This window comes from Clarias gariepinus, chromosome 9 (assembly GCF_024256425.1).
Source record: "Clarias gariepinus isolate MV-2021 ecotype Netherlands chromosome 9, CGAR_prim_01v2, whole genome shotgun sequence".
Taxonomy (NCBI): domain Eukaryota; kingdom Metazoa; phylum Chordata; class Actinopteri; order Siluriformes; family Clariidae; genus Clarias; species Clarias gariepinus.
In genome coordinates this window covers 17,107,367-17,125,140 of record NC_071108.1, presented here as the reverse complement: position 1 = coordinate 17,125,140, position 17,774 = coordinate 17,107,367, and the positions used below count along the sequence as shown (strand labels likewise).

Below are 17,774 nucleotides of genomic sequence, written 5' to 3'. Positions count from 1 at the left end.
TCTTCATCGACTACAGCTCTGCATTTAATACCATAATTCCCTCCATGCTCACCACCAAGCTGGAGCACCTGGGACTCATCTATTACTCCTTTTCCACTGCTTCCCGTGCCGGTTCCGTGCCGGTTCCCAATTTTGGAACCAGTGCCGCGCTTTTCCACAGAAAAAAATTGTTGAAATTTGGTGCCCTAAAATGAGCACCGAACCAGCCCCTAAACTCTGCTGGTCTAGTTGCCAAAACCTGTGACGTCACGAGCGGTGGGCGGAGTTATTGGGGGGGGGGGGGGGGGGGGGGAATGGCGGACACCCAAAGTCCGTTAATGTGGAGAGCGGACGAAACAAAAGTGCTTTTAGCAATTTGGACATCCGCCGAGATTCAGCAGAAATTGGAAAGTGCTTTAAGAAAAAAAAGTGTATGAGGAAATAAGAGAAGCACTAATAGTCGCAGGCTTCACACGAACAACCGACCAAATAGTGAATAAGCTAGTCGTCTATGTCGATCTCTTTCAGCGGTTATAACATGTCAAATAAGTTGCATTTGAATACTGAAATATATTTTCATAGTTTGGATAATAACCAGTAAATTGACTTCGGCCATGGTCGTTTCTGTTTAGTGGGCGTGGCTTGTGACATATTATCATGCAGCTCCCACTGAGCTCCTGTCTAGTGTAAATGCGGGACCTGGCACCAGCACCAGTGTAGTGGAAATATGTGGTAAATATGAGGTATATGTGTCAGTGGATCTCCAACTTCCTAACTGGCAGACCACAGGCAGTAAGGATGGGCGGACATGTCTCAGCCTCCATCACTCTCAGCACTGGAGCCCCCCAGGGTTGTGTTCTAAGCCCCCTGCTTTACTCTTTGTACACCTATGACTGCGTGGCCACTACCAACTCCAACTCCGTCATCAAGTTTGCTGATGCCACTGTCGTGGTGGACCTGATCGTGAACAACGATGAGTCGGCCTACCTAGAGGAGATTGGAAATCTGGAGAAATGGTGCCAGAGGAACAACCTCTTCCTAAACGTCAGCAAGACAAAGGAGCTGATAGTGGACTTTTGTACCCCTGTCAACAGGAGCCCAGTGGAGAGAGCGGACAGCTTTCGATAATTCGGTGTTCACATCACGCAGGACCTATCATGTCACATCAACACCGTGGTGAAAAAGACCCGGCAGCGTCTCTACCACCTCAGACGCTTAAGAGACTTTAGACTGGCCTCCAAGGTGCTGAGGAATTTCTACTCCTGCACCATAGAGAGCATCCTAATGGGAAACATCACGACCTGGTTTGGAAACAGCACCATGCAGGACAGACGAGCTCTACAGAGGGTGGTGCGTTCAACGGAGTGCATCATCCGCACCGAGCTCCCTGATCTGCACTCGATCTACAGCAAGCGGTGCTGGACCAAGGCCAGGAAGATAGTGAAGGACTTCAGCCATCCCAACAATGGACTGTTCTCTCTGTTGCGGTCTGGGAAGCGTTTCCGCTCCCTAAATGCCAACACAGAGAGACTTATCTTTCCACAGGCGATAAGGTCTCTCAACCACAACACAACACAGGACTAATACTATCTTTTTAACATCCAACACTGACTGGGCATACATGGCCACTTTGGAAACATTCATGTACACTTGCACTACATATTTATATTTTCATCTATGGATCACTAACCAAATCACTTTAATAAGACACTTTACAAAGTCAAACACTGATATTTTGTTCTTATTTGTAAAGTATATTTTACTTTGTACAGTACATTTCACTAGTTAATCTTACTTTCTAAAGTATTTCTTTTATTTTAGTTTTTTTTTACTTGGTAAAGTAATTTTACTGGTTAATTTTATTTCTAACATATTTTTTTATTCATATTTATTTCTTATGTATAAGCTTTTATTTTTTAAGGTCACTGGCAGTCTTAGAAGCATTTCACTGCATATTGTACTGTGTATGACTGTGTATGTGACAAATAAAATTTGAATTTGATCCGCAGGCAAGGGGAAGTGTGGCTGCATCTGGTTGCTCCACCTCAAACAGGCAAAGAAGTAGTTCAGCTCCTCTACCAGGAAGGCATCACCATCAGCAGCGCCGATGTCGGTCATGTAGTTGGTGAGATGCTGGACTCCCTGCCAGACCTGCCTGCTGTTGTTGCTGTCCAGATGGTCTTTAATTCTCCTCCTGTAGCCCAACTTGGCCTCTGATGCCTCTCTTTAGGTTAGCTCTGGCTGTACTGTAGAGAGCCCTGTCACCTGATTTGAAGGCAGGAGTCCTCTTCTTCAGGAGTTGCTGGACATCCGTGTTCATCCAGGGCTTTTGTTTGGGATAACCCGGATGTGTTTCTCCACAGTGTCTATACAGTTCTCTATGTAACACATTGTAAAATTTTTAATGTAACACTGTCCGTGAACAACTCCAGATCTGAATCTTCAAAGACGTCCCAGTTACAGTAGTCCTGTCAAAACAGTCCTGTAGCTGCTGAGAGGCACCAGCAGGCCATGTTCACAGCCTTTGTAATGATGAGAGCTGTTTTCTAGAGAAGAACATACAGTATGCAGGAACTAAAAGTTAGGACATGTGGTCAGACCCAGCCGTGGTAGTGGGCTGGCCCTGTAGCTTAGCTTGATGTTTGAGTAGTGAATTTGCTCCCCTAGTAGCACATTTTACATGCTGGTGAAATTAATGCCTGTGCTGCCTTCACCTCCTCACCGCAGAGATGGTATTAAATGGACATTTGAGGCTCCTTGCTATGTCACCGGGATCTTGTGTGAGCAGAGAAACTCGGCTGTGATAGATGTTGTTCGCCCAACTGGATATAGACAGGACGAGAAAAAACAACACATACACACATTAAACAAAGCACAAAGTACATCTTTTGTTTAAAGAAGATCTAGCATGTTCTAGCTGATCATGGTATGCATACCAAGACCAGCTCAGAGGTAATATTTGTGGATGCTGGTAATTGAGTCTTCCAGTAAAGAAGGCCGTTTTAAATTAGAAGGTTGGAAGCAGACACCCTTTAGTCTGGTTCTTGACTTCAATAATGTAGACCTGGCCAATGTGTCAGCAGAAAAGATCTTCTTTCTGCTTCCGTCCAAACTTCCTCTTTTAAGCAGGTTACAGGATGGTGTAGTTCTCTGAGCTGTCCTCCCTTGGTCAGGCATGCATGGCGGATCAGTGGTCAGTGACAGAGCCAGGTTCTTCTCTGTTTGGCCCCCCAGGGCTGGCATTGTCAAGAAGAGTCTCTCCTAATGTGAATCAGGCATGCACCATACCGACTCCCTATTTAGACTTCAGCAGAAGGGACCTCTCAGACCTCCCTGACTGTCAGATCTGGTGTGTTCAACCATATACAGTTGGTACACAGTAAAACGAAACAATGTTCCTCCAGGACCAAGGTGCTACATGCAACATAGATTTACAACATAAATTAACAGAAACTAACTAGCTAACTAAGAAACCGAATTAGCTGGCTAACTGAGACAACACAGATTGACATGACAACATAAATTAACAACATAAATTAGCAAAAAAAAAAACCTAGCTAACTTAGAGACCCAACTAGCAAGCTAGCTGGGACGAGACAGATTAACAGGGAACTATCTATGGTTTTTTTTGTTTTTACAAAAGAGACAACATAAAGTACTGTACACGTGCCAATGTGCATGCGACATCATGACATTACAGTACTCTGGAGTAATGAGGTGATGAGTTGAGGTAGTGGGAGGAGAAACAGTAAACAGTAAACGTGCTGTAATCAGTGTGTTTGCGCGTGTTGATTAATCAGTCCAATGGAAACGGCTGTGCAGGTGTTTGTAAAACACCATGACAAGAGCACAGCAACATGATACAAGGTAGTTATACTGCATGAGCAATGTTTCACCCAGGCAATGATTTCAAAGCAGACTGGGGTTTTAAAATATTCCATTAAAGCGATTTTAAGAAGCACATAGAAATGGGCAATACTGAGGACCATAGATGCAATAAACAGCCAAGGAAACCTATTACAGCAGATGACACGACATGGTTACTTCCCTTTGACACTGCAAGCTGTCCAGCAGGGCTATCAGTGAAGAACTTGTGAAAACCAGTGGAACCCAGGTACATCCATCTACTGCCCTAAGTTTGCCCTAAAAAATGGTCTTAATGGAAGAACTGTGGCCCAAAAGTCATACCTCTGACATGGAAACAAGGCTAGTGTATAAGTAAAGTGCAGAAAAGAAGCAGGAGGGAGGTTGTTTGCCAAAGGGCTGAAGATGAGTACAATAATGAGTGCCATCAGGCAACAGTAAAGCAGCAACATGATACAAGGTAGTTATACTGCATGAGCAATGTTTCACCCAGGCAATGATTTCAAAGCAGACTGGGGTTTTAAAATATTCCATTAAAGCGATTTTAAGAAGCACATAGAAATGGGCAATACTGAGGACCATAGATGCAATAAACATCTAAGAATGCAGCCCCAGTCCTGCAGTTCCTTGCAAGACTGGGGCTGCATTTCTGAAAATGGAGTTGGTTATTTGGTCAGGATTAATGGTATCCTCAATTTTACCATTAAAGATATACTGGCAGATGCAAAAGCATCAGACGAGGGCATCTGATTGGATGCAAATTTATTCTGTAATGGAACAACACCAAAAATATGGCCAGTGTAATTACAAACTAATTTCAGCGTAGGAACAAGTAGTCCTAGAAGAGATGGTTTGACTTCCACAGAGCCCTGATCTCAACGTTATCGATTCTGTCTGAAAATACACAAAGAGACCGAGGGACCAGTGTTAACTGATGCCAGTGTTCTCTTTCTGCATTAATATATATAACAAGAGATGAAATCGTTTAGTCTTGAGTCTTACTTATGGGTACGTAATGTCCTGACTCTCATTGTATTAAAATAAATGGTTAAAGCAATTAGGTGCCCAGTTTAATAAAAAAGATGAAAGTAAAGGACGAACAAGTTAAAGAAAAAGGTATGCTTAGGGCTGTTAAGGCTTTTCTTTTGGCAGGGGGGCTAAATCGGAGTTTGCCATACACACTGAGATAGGGTGCCCTACACACTAAGACCACCGCTAAGGTCAATATTAGCCATGTAAACACACAATATTTCTCTTTATAGAATAAATATTTTCGTTCTGCACATATTTGCCCCACATAGGGATAACATTAGGTGATATGATCAGTTTCCAGAAACTAGCAACAGAAGGGACAGTTCATGGCACCTTGGTCTCGGTGCTGGTGGTACAAAGATGCAAAGATGTATGTCAATGACCCACAAGTATTTCACATATGTCACATTAAGGAAGTAATAAGTAAGTACCTGGATGTCCAGTAGCTGGTGGAGTATGCAGCCAGGTGATTACTAAAACTCTCATGTTCACTGAGATGAGCATCTGATTGGAAGGGCATGATCGGACAACATGATGACCTTGTGCAAAGGCAAACTCCTTGTCAATGTCTAGGGATATGCCTCTCACAAAACATGAGGGGGCAAATGTGTTAAGTGCTTGGGTTACTGTCCTTGGCTAGGTATACATAATTCAACTAAAATATACACTCACCTAAAGGATTATTAGGAACACCTGTTCAATTTCTCATTAATGCAATTATGTAATCAACCAATCACATGGCAGTTTCTTCAATGCATTTAGGGGTGTGGTCCTGGTCAAGACAATCTCCTGAACTCCAAACTGAATGTCAGAATGGGAAAGAAAGGTGATTTAAGCAATTTTGAGCATGGCATGGTTGTTGGTGCCAAACGGGCCGGTCTGTGTATTTCACAATCTGCTCAGTTACTGGGATTTTCACGCACAACCATTTCTAGGGTTTACAAAGAATGGTGTGAAAAGGGAAAAACATTCAGCATGCGGAAGTCCTGTGGGCGAAAATGCCTTGTTGATGCTAGAGGTCAGAGGAAAATGGGCCGACTGATTCAAGCTGATAGAAGAGCAACTTTGACTGAAATAACCACTCGTTACAACCGAGGTATGCAGCAAAGCATTTGTGAAGCCACAACACGCAGAACCTTGAGGCGGATGGGCTACAACAGCAGAGGACCCCACCGGGTACCACTCATCTCCACTACAAATAGGAAAAAGAGGCTACAATTTGCACGAGCTCACCAAAATTAGACAGTTGAAGACTGGAAAAATGTTGCCTGGTCTGATGAGTCTCAATTTCTGTTGAGACATTCAAAAAGTAGAGTCAGAATTTGGCGTAAACAGAATGGGAACATGGATCCATCATGACTTTTTACCACTGTGCAGGCTGGTGGTGGTGGTGTAACGGTGTGGGGGATGTTTTCTTGGCACACTTTAGACCCCTTAGTGTCAATTGGGCATCGTTTAAATGCCACAGGCTATCTGAGCATTGTTTCTGACCATGTCCATCCCTTTATGACGACCATGTACCCATTCTCTGATGGCTACTTCCAGCAGGATAATGCACCATGTCACAAAGCTCGAATCATTTCAAATTGGTTTCTTGAACATGACAATGAGTTCACTGTACTAAAATGGCCCCCACAGTCACCAGATCTTAACCCAATAGAGCATCTTTGGGATGTGGTGGAACGGGAGCTTCGTGCCCTGGATGTGCATCCCACAAATCTCCATCAACTGCAAGATGCTATCCTATCAATATGGGCCAACTGTTCTAAAGAATGCTTTCAGCACCTTGTTAAATCAATGCCACGTAGAATTAAGGCAGTTCTGAAGGCGAAAGGGGGTCAAACACTGTATTAGTATGTTGTTTCTAATAATCCATTAGGTGAGTGTATAAATCATAAAAAGTCTGCTATAGTCCCTTAATTTACTTACATTTATACTATTAACTACATATTATTATTTCAGTGTTTATCAAAATGTTATGTGTAAGCAACCATTACTATATCATCTTTTAAAGTAAATGACCACTTTTACATCACTAAATTTATCAATGCAATTTCATTACTTGCAATACTAAACCTTTTATGCTGCCTACTAAATGAAAATGGGTGACATAAGAAAAAGATCTATAATTGTGCCCCTGACATTTACCGAAAAAAAGATCTGACCAAAAAATCAGGGCTGGTTTATGAACATTTCATCACTTGATTTCATCACATTTCATTTTATCGACTGAGGTATGATATTGGTTACAACTATTGTTTCTGTTTTTCTTGTTTCAGGATTCCCTGCCGTACATGAGAAATCTGTTGAGATGATCCTAAGAGGCTAAGCTAGCCTCTAATGTCCACCCTAATGCAGACAACAAAATAGTGATGAAAATTTGAGTGATTTTTCACACACATACGCGCACACAAACACACACAAACACACACAAACACACACACACACACACACACACACACACACACACACACAATGCTGTCTCTGTCTCTATGCATGATAACTATAGTGTAATAAGAAGATATTAATGCTTGGCACAAACAAGATTCCAGACTATGTTCTGCTTTTTCTATTTTTGGTGCCTAAATACTAACATATATACTTAGAAATGAGAATGAGATTTGAATGGAATTTTTTTCTCATGAGCCATAATAATTAAATATATTGATAAATGTGGATTTATAGCGCCTGCAGTTCTCAACAGCTCACAAGAGTGTAGATTTTTCCTCCTTAGAACTCCTTTCAAGTTTGCCATCTATTACTGGCATTGCATTTTTATTTAAAGGATTTTGCTAGTTTTAGGATAATATGATTTCTGGATTATTTGTACCAATATAAATAATCATTCAATAATCCACCTCGACCTTGACTGGGATAAGGCAGTTTGATAAAGAAGAATGAATAAATGTATAATTATTTATTCATATAGACAGTTATTAGATGTTATGTTATGTACTGTCTAACTACAGGTGTATGTTTCAAACATTGTGCTGATGAAATGAAAGAATGATTTGAATTTTAAAGGGGCTATTGGATGAAGCATGGCAAAAGCAACAAGTTTATAATAATTATTAAGTTTATGATTACTAAGATACTAGGTATAAAACTACATTACACAATACTGGTCATAGCTTACTTATGTTAACATACATACAGTAATACCATACTCTTATTTTGAAAAAGCTATCTTTTTTGCCAAAGCAAAGCTTCTCCCTACAATTTAATGGCTAGACTTGGCTTCTTATACCTATACTTATATGGAGGTGTTTTTGAGGTCAGCTGCCTCAGACTTGACTCTCGGCAAGAGTGACAGGTAGCAGTCTGAGGCAAAACTGAAAAAAAAAAAAAAACACTGACGTTCCGCCTCTGGCCAAAACCATAAGCTGTGGTCAATCCCTGGAGAAATGAGCCTACCATATGAACTTAAAAAAGAACTTTGATTTCAGGAAAAATCATTTTCTTGTACATAAACATGGAGCACGAATTTTATATGTACTGTAATGATAAACATAAAGCAACATTAACATTATGATATTTTCCCTCTATTTAAGACACTTGACTGTAATCTGTTTTCATGATTTAACCAGGGTTCACAGGGAGTTTTTAGTCTACAGTTTGGTGTTAACATGTAGCACATATAATCAAACATTGAATAAAATATGCAGGCTTTTATAATACTTTAGGAAAAAAATGTCATTTAGAAATGTATGGTCTTACAATGAAAAAGGAAACAAGCAACAGGACCAACATTGCCAGAGTGTCCACAGTGACTAGAACTTAAGGTTCTAAAACTGTTTACAATCCCCTTGTGCAAAAAAATTATGTTTCAAAATCTAGCAGAGTTCCATGGCAAAAAAGTGGAGGGAATTAAACTGGTGTTAATGCTCAAGATTTTTAGAACAGCCAAATACTGTTTTGTGGTGATCAGCTTTCCACCTTTTGAATATGCCTCAGATTTGGAGAAAAATATGGTTTACCTTTAACACAAAGTGCCAAAAAAGGAGATTTGGAATAACTAGAATTGGGTTGCGAACTGTCCAACACATTATTAAGACATGTCACCTGAACCATTCATCTTCATGGAAAAAAATCATGACTGGAGATCAACTTAATGTAAAGATGTATGGTTAAAAAAGTACAGTAGAAATCAAATCCATAGTTAATAGTGAAAGTAAGAGGACTTCCACATTGACAATGTGAAAAGAACAGGATTAGGATTAAACCACTGTGTCCATGCAAAATTCACTTGTTAATAAATATAGATAGAAAAAAAACACTTAGTTAAAATTGGACTTTGGAGCAATGGAAAAAGGTCATTTGGTCTGATGAGTGAAGCTTGACCCTATTCCAGAGTGATGGGTGTGTCAGGAAGTGGAGACAGTGTTATGATCTGAAGTTGTTTTAGTTGGTCAGGTCTAGGATCAGCAATGTTATGTGGCAATAAAATTAAATCTGAACTGAATGACCAGGTCTAGTGACCGTGATGGAACAGATATATTCCAGGATTCAAGATGTGAAAAGTGTGGTTCTGGAAGCATGAGGAATAATTTTCACAAATGAATTCACCATCATGCTGTGCACCGTATTCAAAACTAAAGGCACACAATGAAATCTTGAAGAGTGAATTTTACAGGTCTCTGGAACTGGTTTGGAGGCATTAACTCCATTCATCAAAAATATATTTTCTCTGCTGGTGATTTAATGACAAGGTAGTTTAAAACTGATCCAATACCCACAGATATTCAAGTGGCTTTAAGTGCAATCAGGTGACTGTTAATGTCACAAGATATTAAATTAGATTTGTTTATATTATTATTTATATAATATATTGTTATTTCTATGTTATAAATAGGACTTTTTTGCACAATAATGTCAAACATTTACAATACTATATATTACTTTACACTTCGGTGTAAGTAGATACTGTACAACAGCGGAATCTGGGATAATGAGTTGTAAAGTTTTCATACTGTACAAATAATTCCTGTGCTACAGCGCAAATAAAAAAAGTAATCTATGCCTCACACTCAGCGTCAGCACACAGACAGGTAAACACAGAGGTAAAAGCACACACACGGAAAGAGGTATAGCACACAAAGAGAGGTAAAACCACCCACACAAACACACACACACACACAGAAGTAAAGCACAGATTTAGACAGAGAGAGAGAGAGAGAGAGAGAGAGAAGGGTAAAGTAAACCACTAGCACGGGTTGCTGTATCTTAGAGGAAGGGGCGGGGCTTAATCAGGCCCCGCCTCTTCTAACTTTTGGGACGCACACGCGCTACTCGGGCCGCCTGGGTGGTCTCTCTACTTTGGTGAGCTGTTGCTAAGCAGCTAATAATAGTCGTGTTTGCTGAGTAATTTTTGCCCTTCTGGAACCAATCAGAGCCGAGAAACCCCGGCCACCTGACAGACCTGGAGGCGGGATTTCGGGATGAAGGTTTTTTTTTTTTTCTAACCCGTACCCCTCCTCCTTCTCCGTCTCCGAATGGAGAGCGCTCTCTCTCTCTCTTTCCCCTCCTCATCTTATTGAACACACACACACACACACACACTGAGAAGCTCATAAGCACAAAACACAGAATGCATCGGCCACGGAGCCGTCGTTCCTTGCATTACAGAAAACGCTTTGGCTTCTGATTTTATTGTTTTGCTTTCTTGCTTTTCTTGAAAGAGAGAAACTGTGAATGCGAGAAACATCGGAGACCTCCGGATTCGCGAAATGTTGCAATGGAAGGCGCCGACTCTGACTCGCCGTGCCAAACAGGAGTATGAAGCGCTTTGTGGCTCTGCGAGCACCGACACAGAAACGCCGTTTACTTCGGATATTCAGCGACGCTTGCGGGCCGATCGACTAGTGCCGAGAGCGAGGACTGGACAACATGGCCTCGGCTGGTAACGTCTCCTTCGAGCAGGAAAGCGGGGAGCCCGATCGGCCGAGGGTAACGCGGAGGACTAGGCGGAACGGTCGCGCAGCCCCGCCGGACTTGGAGTACTTACAGCGGCCGAGCTACTGCGATGCAGCGTTCGCGCTTGAGCAGATATCGGAGGTGCTTTTGCGTTTTTATTCATCTATTCCGCATGGAAGTAGTCAGTGCAGGACAGACAGTTAAATGCCTAAACTTTATTGTTTGGTCGTTGTTGTTGTTTTTTCCCCCTTTTTGTCCTGCTGTTTCGTGTTCTGCGCTCTCTGAGGTTGTCTGAGATAACTGTCACATTGCCGCCTATACATTAGTCCCATCTAAGTTTCCGTTATTTTGTTGAGTACAACTTCTCTTTCCTAACACGCCTAGCTCTGGACCGATATGTTTTTCGCGATAGTATCTACACAGGGAGTAGTTTTCCTCCCGTACGGCTAAGAGAAAATCCATGTGGCTGCCCTCTTCCGTTCACAAATATTGCCCTAACTCCCCCTGCGGTGGCAGCTTCTCAGCGTCGCGCGGTGCTATGGCTACATCCCAAACCGCATATCATCAGCTATCTTCTAATGTTATAAAGTATGCCGTTGCACTACGCGCTGTTTACACGTTAGTTGCTGTAGTTTGTTATGGCTAAACCGGCGCTGCAGGAGCGGAACCCACGTGCGCCTACAACCTCGAATCACTTGACACCGTTTGGTCACGCTCACGAGCACTGCACCGCGCGATGAGTGCATCATGTTGTGACCAAACAAAATAATAGTGCATCTAATAGACGCATGCAGCGTTGCATTTGTGCAAAGATTAAAAAGTATGATGCTGTATTGATGCTCTGCTCAGGATCATGTAGATATGCAACTTGGCGAACCGTTACGCTGTAAGAAAGCTGTCCCGTTACTGTTTAAAGCACGCTTACTGTCACACACGGGCTTGTTAATAATAGCAAGTGTCTGACACATTACAGTGTTTTGGGGAAATAAGTGCACAACCAAACGGTTCAGCCAGGTTTATTGTCCCGTTAGAGAGAAACAGACTAATATTTGTTGTTGTTGGTTTTTCTTTTCGTTGTAGGGTAAAGCGACTGGAAGAAAAGCACCGCTGTGGCTGAGAGCAAAGTTTCAAAAACTTTTGTTCAGACTCGGCTGTTATATACAAAAGAACTGTGGAAAGTTTTTAGTCGTGGGCCTTTTGATATTCGGAGCTTTCGCTGTTGGTTTGAGGGCAGCTAATCTGGAGACCAACGTGGAGAACCTCTGGGTGGAAGGTAAGAAAAAACTTCCTTACTCTTATATTTCGTACTAATACTTTTTTCAACACACGCGTGCTGTTATCGGATGCTGGAGTGATTGTTTATTGTGGGATAAAATCTGGTGAATTGCAGTAAAAGCGTGAAAACGCTCGGTTTTATTCATGTCCTTCACGCGGCGTTAGTGCTGCGCGCGCGACCCGAACGAGGCGTCTCCTCGCACCGCTGTGGTATTTTACTAACACCGACTAATTTGTGTTTTTAGTCAAGAAATGTTTGACAAAGCCGCCATTTTGTAAGGGGGTGCGAGTGTGTGTGTGTGTGTGAGAGAGCGCGTGTGCCCCCCTCCCTCCAGCAGCTGAATGTGATCCGAGTGGCTGTGTGTGGTCCTGTTTTGGACGGCTTTCAACTTTCCAAAAAGATTTGTCTCAGGGTTAAAGGATGAAGAGAGAGAGAGAGAGAGAGGAGGCTGAACGCGGGACACACGGAGAAGCCTCGAGTCGCTCAGCTCACAGATTTCACATGATTTTAGGCAATTTCGACGAGTTTGCGGGGAATAAAGTCGCTGTTTGGGGCAGTTAAGTGCGGGTGGTGTGTGTGTGTGTGTGTGTGCAGTGGGGAGGGGCGGCTGGAGACTTTGATCCGCATTCCAGCAAAATGGAGGAGTTTTGATAGCAGCGTTCAGTTCACTTTTATCCAGTGACTGAATACCAGCCATGTTTTCTTCCTCTTAATTATGTGCTTATTAAATAATTATTAATGTGTGAGACTGGCTGTAAGAGCAACACAAATACAGTAATATGATAACATTGTTCTCAGGTCAGCATGAAGCTCAGATGATGTTTGACACTGAGAAACTCCATCTCATGCTCTCTCTCATGTGTGTGTGTGTGTGTGTATACAGTATATGTTTATAGGGGGAGTCCAACAAATATATATAAGTATACACACTTCTACAGGTGTCCCTATGTGCAGTATTAAAATCAAATTCAAATTTTATTTGTCACATACACAGTGATACACAGTACGATATGCAGTGAAATGCTTATTGATGCTGTTATGTGACCATCAGAGGAGAGGCATGTAATTAATAATAAAATATTTATTATAATACCTAATTGTGTAATAATAATATATAATATACAGTATCTATACACACATACACCCTGAAATGTCAGAAGAAGATACGTGTGTAAAGTTCAAGTTTTACATTAAGGTGGTGTTGCTGGACCAGAAACAATGTTTAAATTGCTGTAACAAATCTTTTCACCAATCTCACCATGAACACAATAAAACATATTTCTTAAGCAAATTCAGCTGCTGTGTGATCGACTTATTAGGTGACAGCCGATCACAAAAGCCTTCCTAAGAGATCCAGATTCGGAGAGATGACAGCTGCCAGATGCAGGAACATTAAAATCTGTTTGTTTGGATTAAGCTTTGTAGCTGAGGGATAGATTAGTTCTGCCTGTCCCAGGGATTTTGAGCTGGAACATGTCGGCCCGGTGTCCATTAGGATGCATGTTTATGTTTCATTTGGAACAGCCTTTTCCTAACGACCTCTGAACGACCCCGCTGTTGCACTTTGTCTTGTACCTTCTGCTTAAATTCGGCTCAAATGGGAATCGGCGTGATCTCATCTCAGCTTTCATCACTCGCCATTTAGAACCGTGCAGCTCCAAGGAATATAATTTGTTTGGTTTCTGTACAAATTTTACAGTTAAGACGGATGTAGGTCGTGCTTTTATGGACTTAACCAGCTCTGAAAGAAACCGTATGCACTTTCACTGCCTCAGAATGTTTGAGAGTAGCCTTTTGTGTTTCAATTTAGTTTCAGGTTCTCATGTTTAAGTGTGTATCTGCAACTCAAAGGTATGCCATTGAAAAAAAGGGAGGTATAAACTGAGTTAGCTAACTGTATAAGCTGTACAGCATGTATAATGTACGTTTTATCAGAACTGGGTCTGCATTACATTGCATTACAGTATGAAGTCACAGTTACATTTATCCAAACAGAGGAAAAAGGGTTCTGAAAGCAGCCATTAAAAATATGGCACCGTTTTCATGCAGCAGATGAAGTGTTTTTCTAAAATCCATATTGCCTGCTTACCGATTTCCTTTTCTTCACTCTGTAATTGCTTTCTCGTAGATGTTTGTTCAGGGTACGGTATGTCTCTTTGATGAGCTTGGGTGTTCTGCTCATAATGGTAAAACCACTTCTAAACCTCATTGTGAGACTTTGATTTTTTGCTGTTTGAACAGTTTAAAAATACAAACTTTGATTTTTTTTGTTTAAAGAAAATATCAAAGCCTTTTAATTAAAAACATATTTCAGAAAGAGTTGCGGTTCTGTTCCGCAGTCATTCCACTTGATAGAAAGGAACCAATCCTGCAGAAAAAATAAGATATTAAGAGTTAGACTGTGTTATTTTCCTCAAAAAAGAAAAAGGTTGGGGTCTTGGAAGTGGAGGCCACAAGGCTGAGTCCCTTAGGACCTGAGGTCATCAAGTGGAGACTCCGCTATTTAAAAGCTCATCTGATACCAGGCTGAATGAGCCTGGTGTGGAGTGAGGGCTTCCAGCGTGCTGTAAGTGAAGCGAATAGTTAGAATCATACACCATTATGTTATGCTATATTCATGCCATCGTTTAAGTCAGTTTAAAATTAAGAGCCAGGAGCGATGTATTAGATAGAACCAGTAGGGGGCAGTATGATTTTATCAGTGATTGTGTATGACTTTGGTAAATTTCTTAGGCATGCGTTGTTTCAGACTTTACTTTCAAGCTTGTATGATTGTTAGAGGGAAAAAAAAAAGCAAATGCACTTAATGTAGCTAAATCCCGCCAGCTGATAAGACGAGCCATTTAACAAGTGGCGGAAAGTGCAAACATGGCATTAAACATATGGTTATGATTGGTTCTATGTCATGGTTATGCTCAAGGGCATATAGTCTGTGATGCATACGAGTAAGAAAATTGTCTGTGAATGTAACAGATTCTCTGTTCTGTGGCGTGGAAATTGAAATAAACAAGCGGGTTAGTTGCAATGTGTTAGTAATTATGAGACTGTCTAATATACATTATTACTGGATAACTCCAGTGTATATTACAGTGTAATGTACATAGCATGTGTTGTGGTTATGGGTGTTGTTTCGTAGGTAATACAGGATTAATATGCATGCATAATTTTCTTAGCAGTGGGCATTTTCGTCAATTTTGCTGTAAACAGTCTGGAAAAGACAGATGTGTGTGGAAGACAAGAACAAATGGAGAACTTCCCATTCACAACTGGCATCCTGTCAGGCCCCCAAGTCCTGTGTTTATGTTCTGCATACCTTCACCTGATGTTATTCAAAAACCAGAGACACCAGAATGTCTCTCTCTCTGTTTCTTGCTCCCTCCTTCTCCCATTCTCTCCCTCTCCCTCTCACTTACCCATGTGACCCCCCCCCCCCCCCCCACACACACACACACACCCTGCTTTCTGCTTGCTTTCCTTCCGAAAGTTTCCCCACACTAAAGACCCCCCTCCCTCCTTTACTCTCTTCGCCTCACATCCCTCCTCCCCTCCTCTCTTGGGAGTCCAGCCCTGGGATGCCAGATGTATTACAGAGTGAAGCACAGCAATGTAAACACTGTGTCTTGCCATGGATGCCGGGTGGTCCGGCCCTCCCCCTCTCGTCCTCTCAGAGAGTGAGAGTGAGAGAAAGAGAGAGAGACAGAAGATAGTGGAAGCAGTTATAGAGATATTTGTGGTTGGGCTAGAGGGCCAGTTTTTTTTCTCTCCATTCTTAACAGGCTTAAAATTTCAAAGTGGGAAAAGAGTAAAGCCATGACACGATGCAGAATACACTGAGCAACATACCTTAAGAGTTACCAGCAGCTATTTTGGCAGCCTTTTCAAAAGATGCAGCTTTGTTATTGATTCAAATCAGACGGAATGATTTTTTTATAATGATTTTATTTATTTTTTTATTTTTTTACAATTTGTATTTTTTTGGTTTAAAAAGTGTAGTGCACAGCTTTAGGAGATCTGAAGTAACACGAAGGCATGTGCATATACAAACATTACAAACCCCACTTGCAGAAGGTCCATATGTTTCTAAGAACACAAGGTATACATTTACAGAACGATGTAGCTAAATACACTAGAGAATATTACTTAGTTCCAAGACATGTGAATGATATCTTATTTAGCTGGAACTCACTCAGTGTTTGGGTCGGTGCACACTCAGAATCCTCAGTACTAGTGTATGAACACACACGCACACATATTCTCTCCCTACTTTTTTTTTTTTGTTGCATTGCGATCTAGTTGATTTGAATAGGTTTTTTTTTCTTCAGGGTAAGCGACCTGAATGAAGCCAGCAACGTGGAAAAATCTGGCCTTTCAAGGCACTCTGAATGTACATCTCTGGATTGCAGTAAGCTGCATTTGTACGCAGCGGACTGCTAAATACACCCATTTTTTCAAGGCACAGCTCTGGACATGTGATTAGCATAATTAGGGAAGAGCAGGCCATACATATGGTAATGCAGCGTGGAGTAAATGGCAGCTGCGGTGTAAAATTTGTGTCAGGGGTCGACAGACTGCTTGGGGGCATTGTGCCACAGCTGCGGGTCAGGAACTCTCTCTCTCTCTCTCTCTCTCTCTCTCTCGCTCTGTCACCTCTCACTCTCCTACTCTTTCACTCCCACCTTCAATGACATCACATCCCTCTTTTCTCTTATCTCCAGAAAGCAGCCTTGAAGTGTTGGTGGTGTGTGGCCAGTGCGTGCACCATTTAGTATGCAAAAGTTAGCTTGCTGTCAGTTGAGATTGAATCAAAATAAATTGCTCAGCAAAACCATACAACATGCTGCTTTCTATCAAAAACTTTCTTAGAAGTAAAATTAGATTTTTTTTCCCCCTCCAGTCCTCTGACTCCCTTTTTGAATCTAGAATATTTTCATTTATTAATTGCTTTATCCGGGTTCAAGGTCATGGTGGATGCAGAGCCTGTGTTTGGAGCACAGGGTGTAATAAGGCGGAAACGCACCCTGAATACCATGCCAGTTTCTTTCAGGGCACCATGCACACACATCACTCACACACACACACTCATTCACATCCAACATCAATTTAAAGTAGATGATGTACTGTAGATACCAGCCACTTGTTGGAATGTGGGAGGAAACTAGAGAACCCAAAGCGAACTTAAATGGACACAAGGACTCTTTACTTTACTTAACCTAATCTGTTTCTGTTTAGTTTTAATTAAACTTGCATTATCTTAGTCAGTGCTGGCATAAACTATGTTGCGAGATGTTTAGATCCTGACTGTACTCCTTTAGTCTGCCTGGATTTATTCCCTTTGCAATTAAAGAGACAACCAAATGTAAAAGCAATCCGTTTACAGGTAGCGTGGCAGTGCCATGCAGAAGAAGAGAGATCGCAAAAAGCGCGCAAAGACTTCCGCATGACTGCAGGGGGGTCTCGCCGAGTTGGGTTCTAATCCAACTAATCCCGCCCGCAACACACTCATAAAAAGTGCCTTCATGTGTCACCACACACAGCACCCCTCCCTGCCTCACCAGCCCTCAGAGAGCAGCTCCAGCAACAGGATTGGCCAGAGCTGGGATGGGGTATTTGGCAGGATCAGGTGGAAAGCAATGGAGCTGTGATGTGTGTGTGTGTGTGTGTGTGTGTCGGAGGGGCGCCTTCTTGAAGTAAGGAGCCCCATGCTAGCTTT

The 17,774-nt window shown here is 41.8% G+C and overlaps 1 protein-coding gene across 1 annotated transcript in view; it reads left to right on the top strand.

Moving 5' to 3' along the window:
- The first annotated feature begins 10,418 nt into the window (after positions 1 to 10,418).
- ptch1 (patched 1) overlaps positions 10,419 to 17,774 on the top strand; it is a 49,286-nt gene continuing 41,930 nt past the window's right edge. Inside the window, exons 1-2 of the mRNA XM_053504158.1 lie at positions 10,419 to 10,929; positions 11,869 to 12,061. Of these exons, the coding sequence (XP_053360133.1) occupies positions 10,762 to 10,929; positions 11,869 to 12,061 (361 nt within the window). The 5' untranslated portion in view covers positions 10,419 to 10,761. The remainder of the gene's footprint in view (positions 10,930 to 11,868; positions 12,062 to 17,774) is intronic.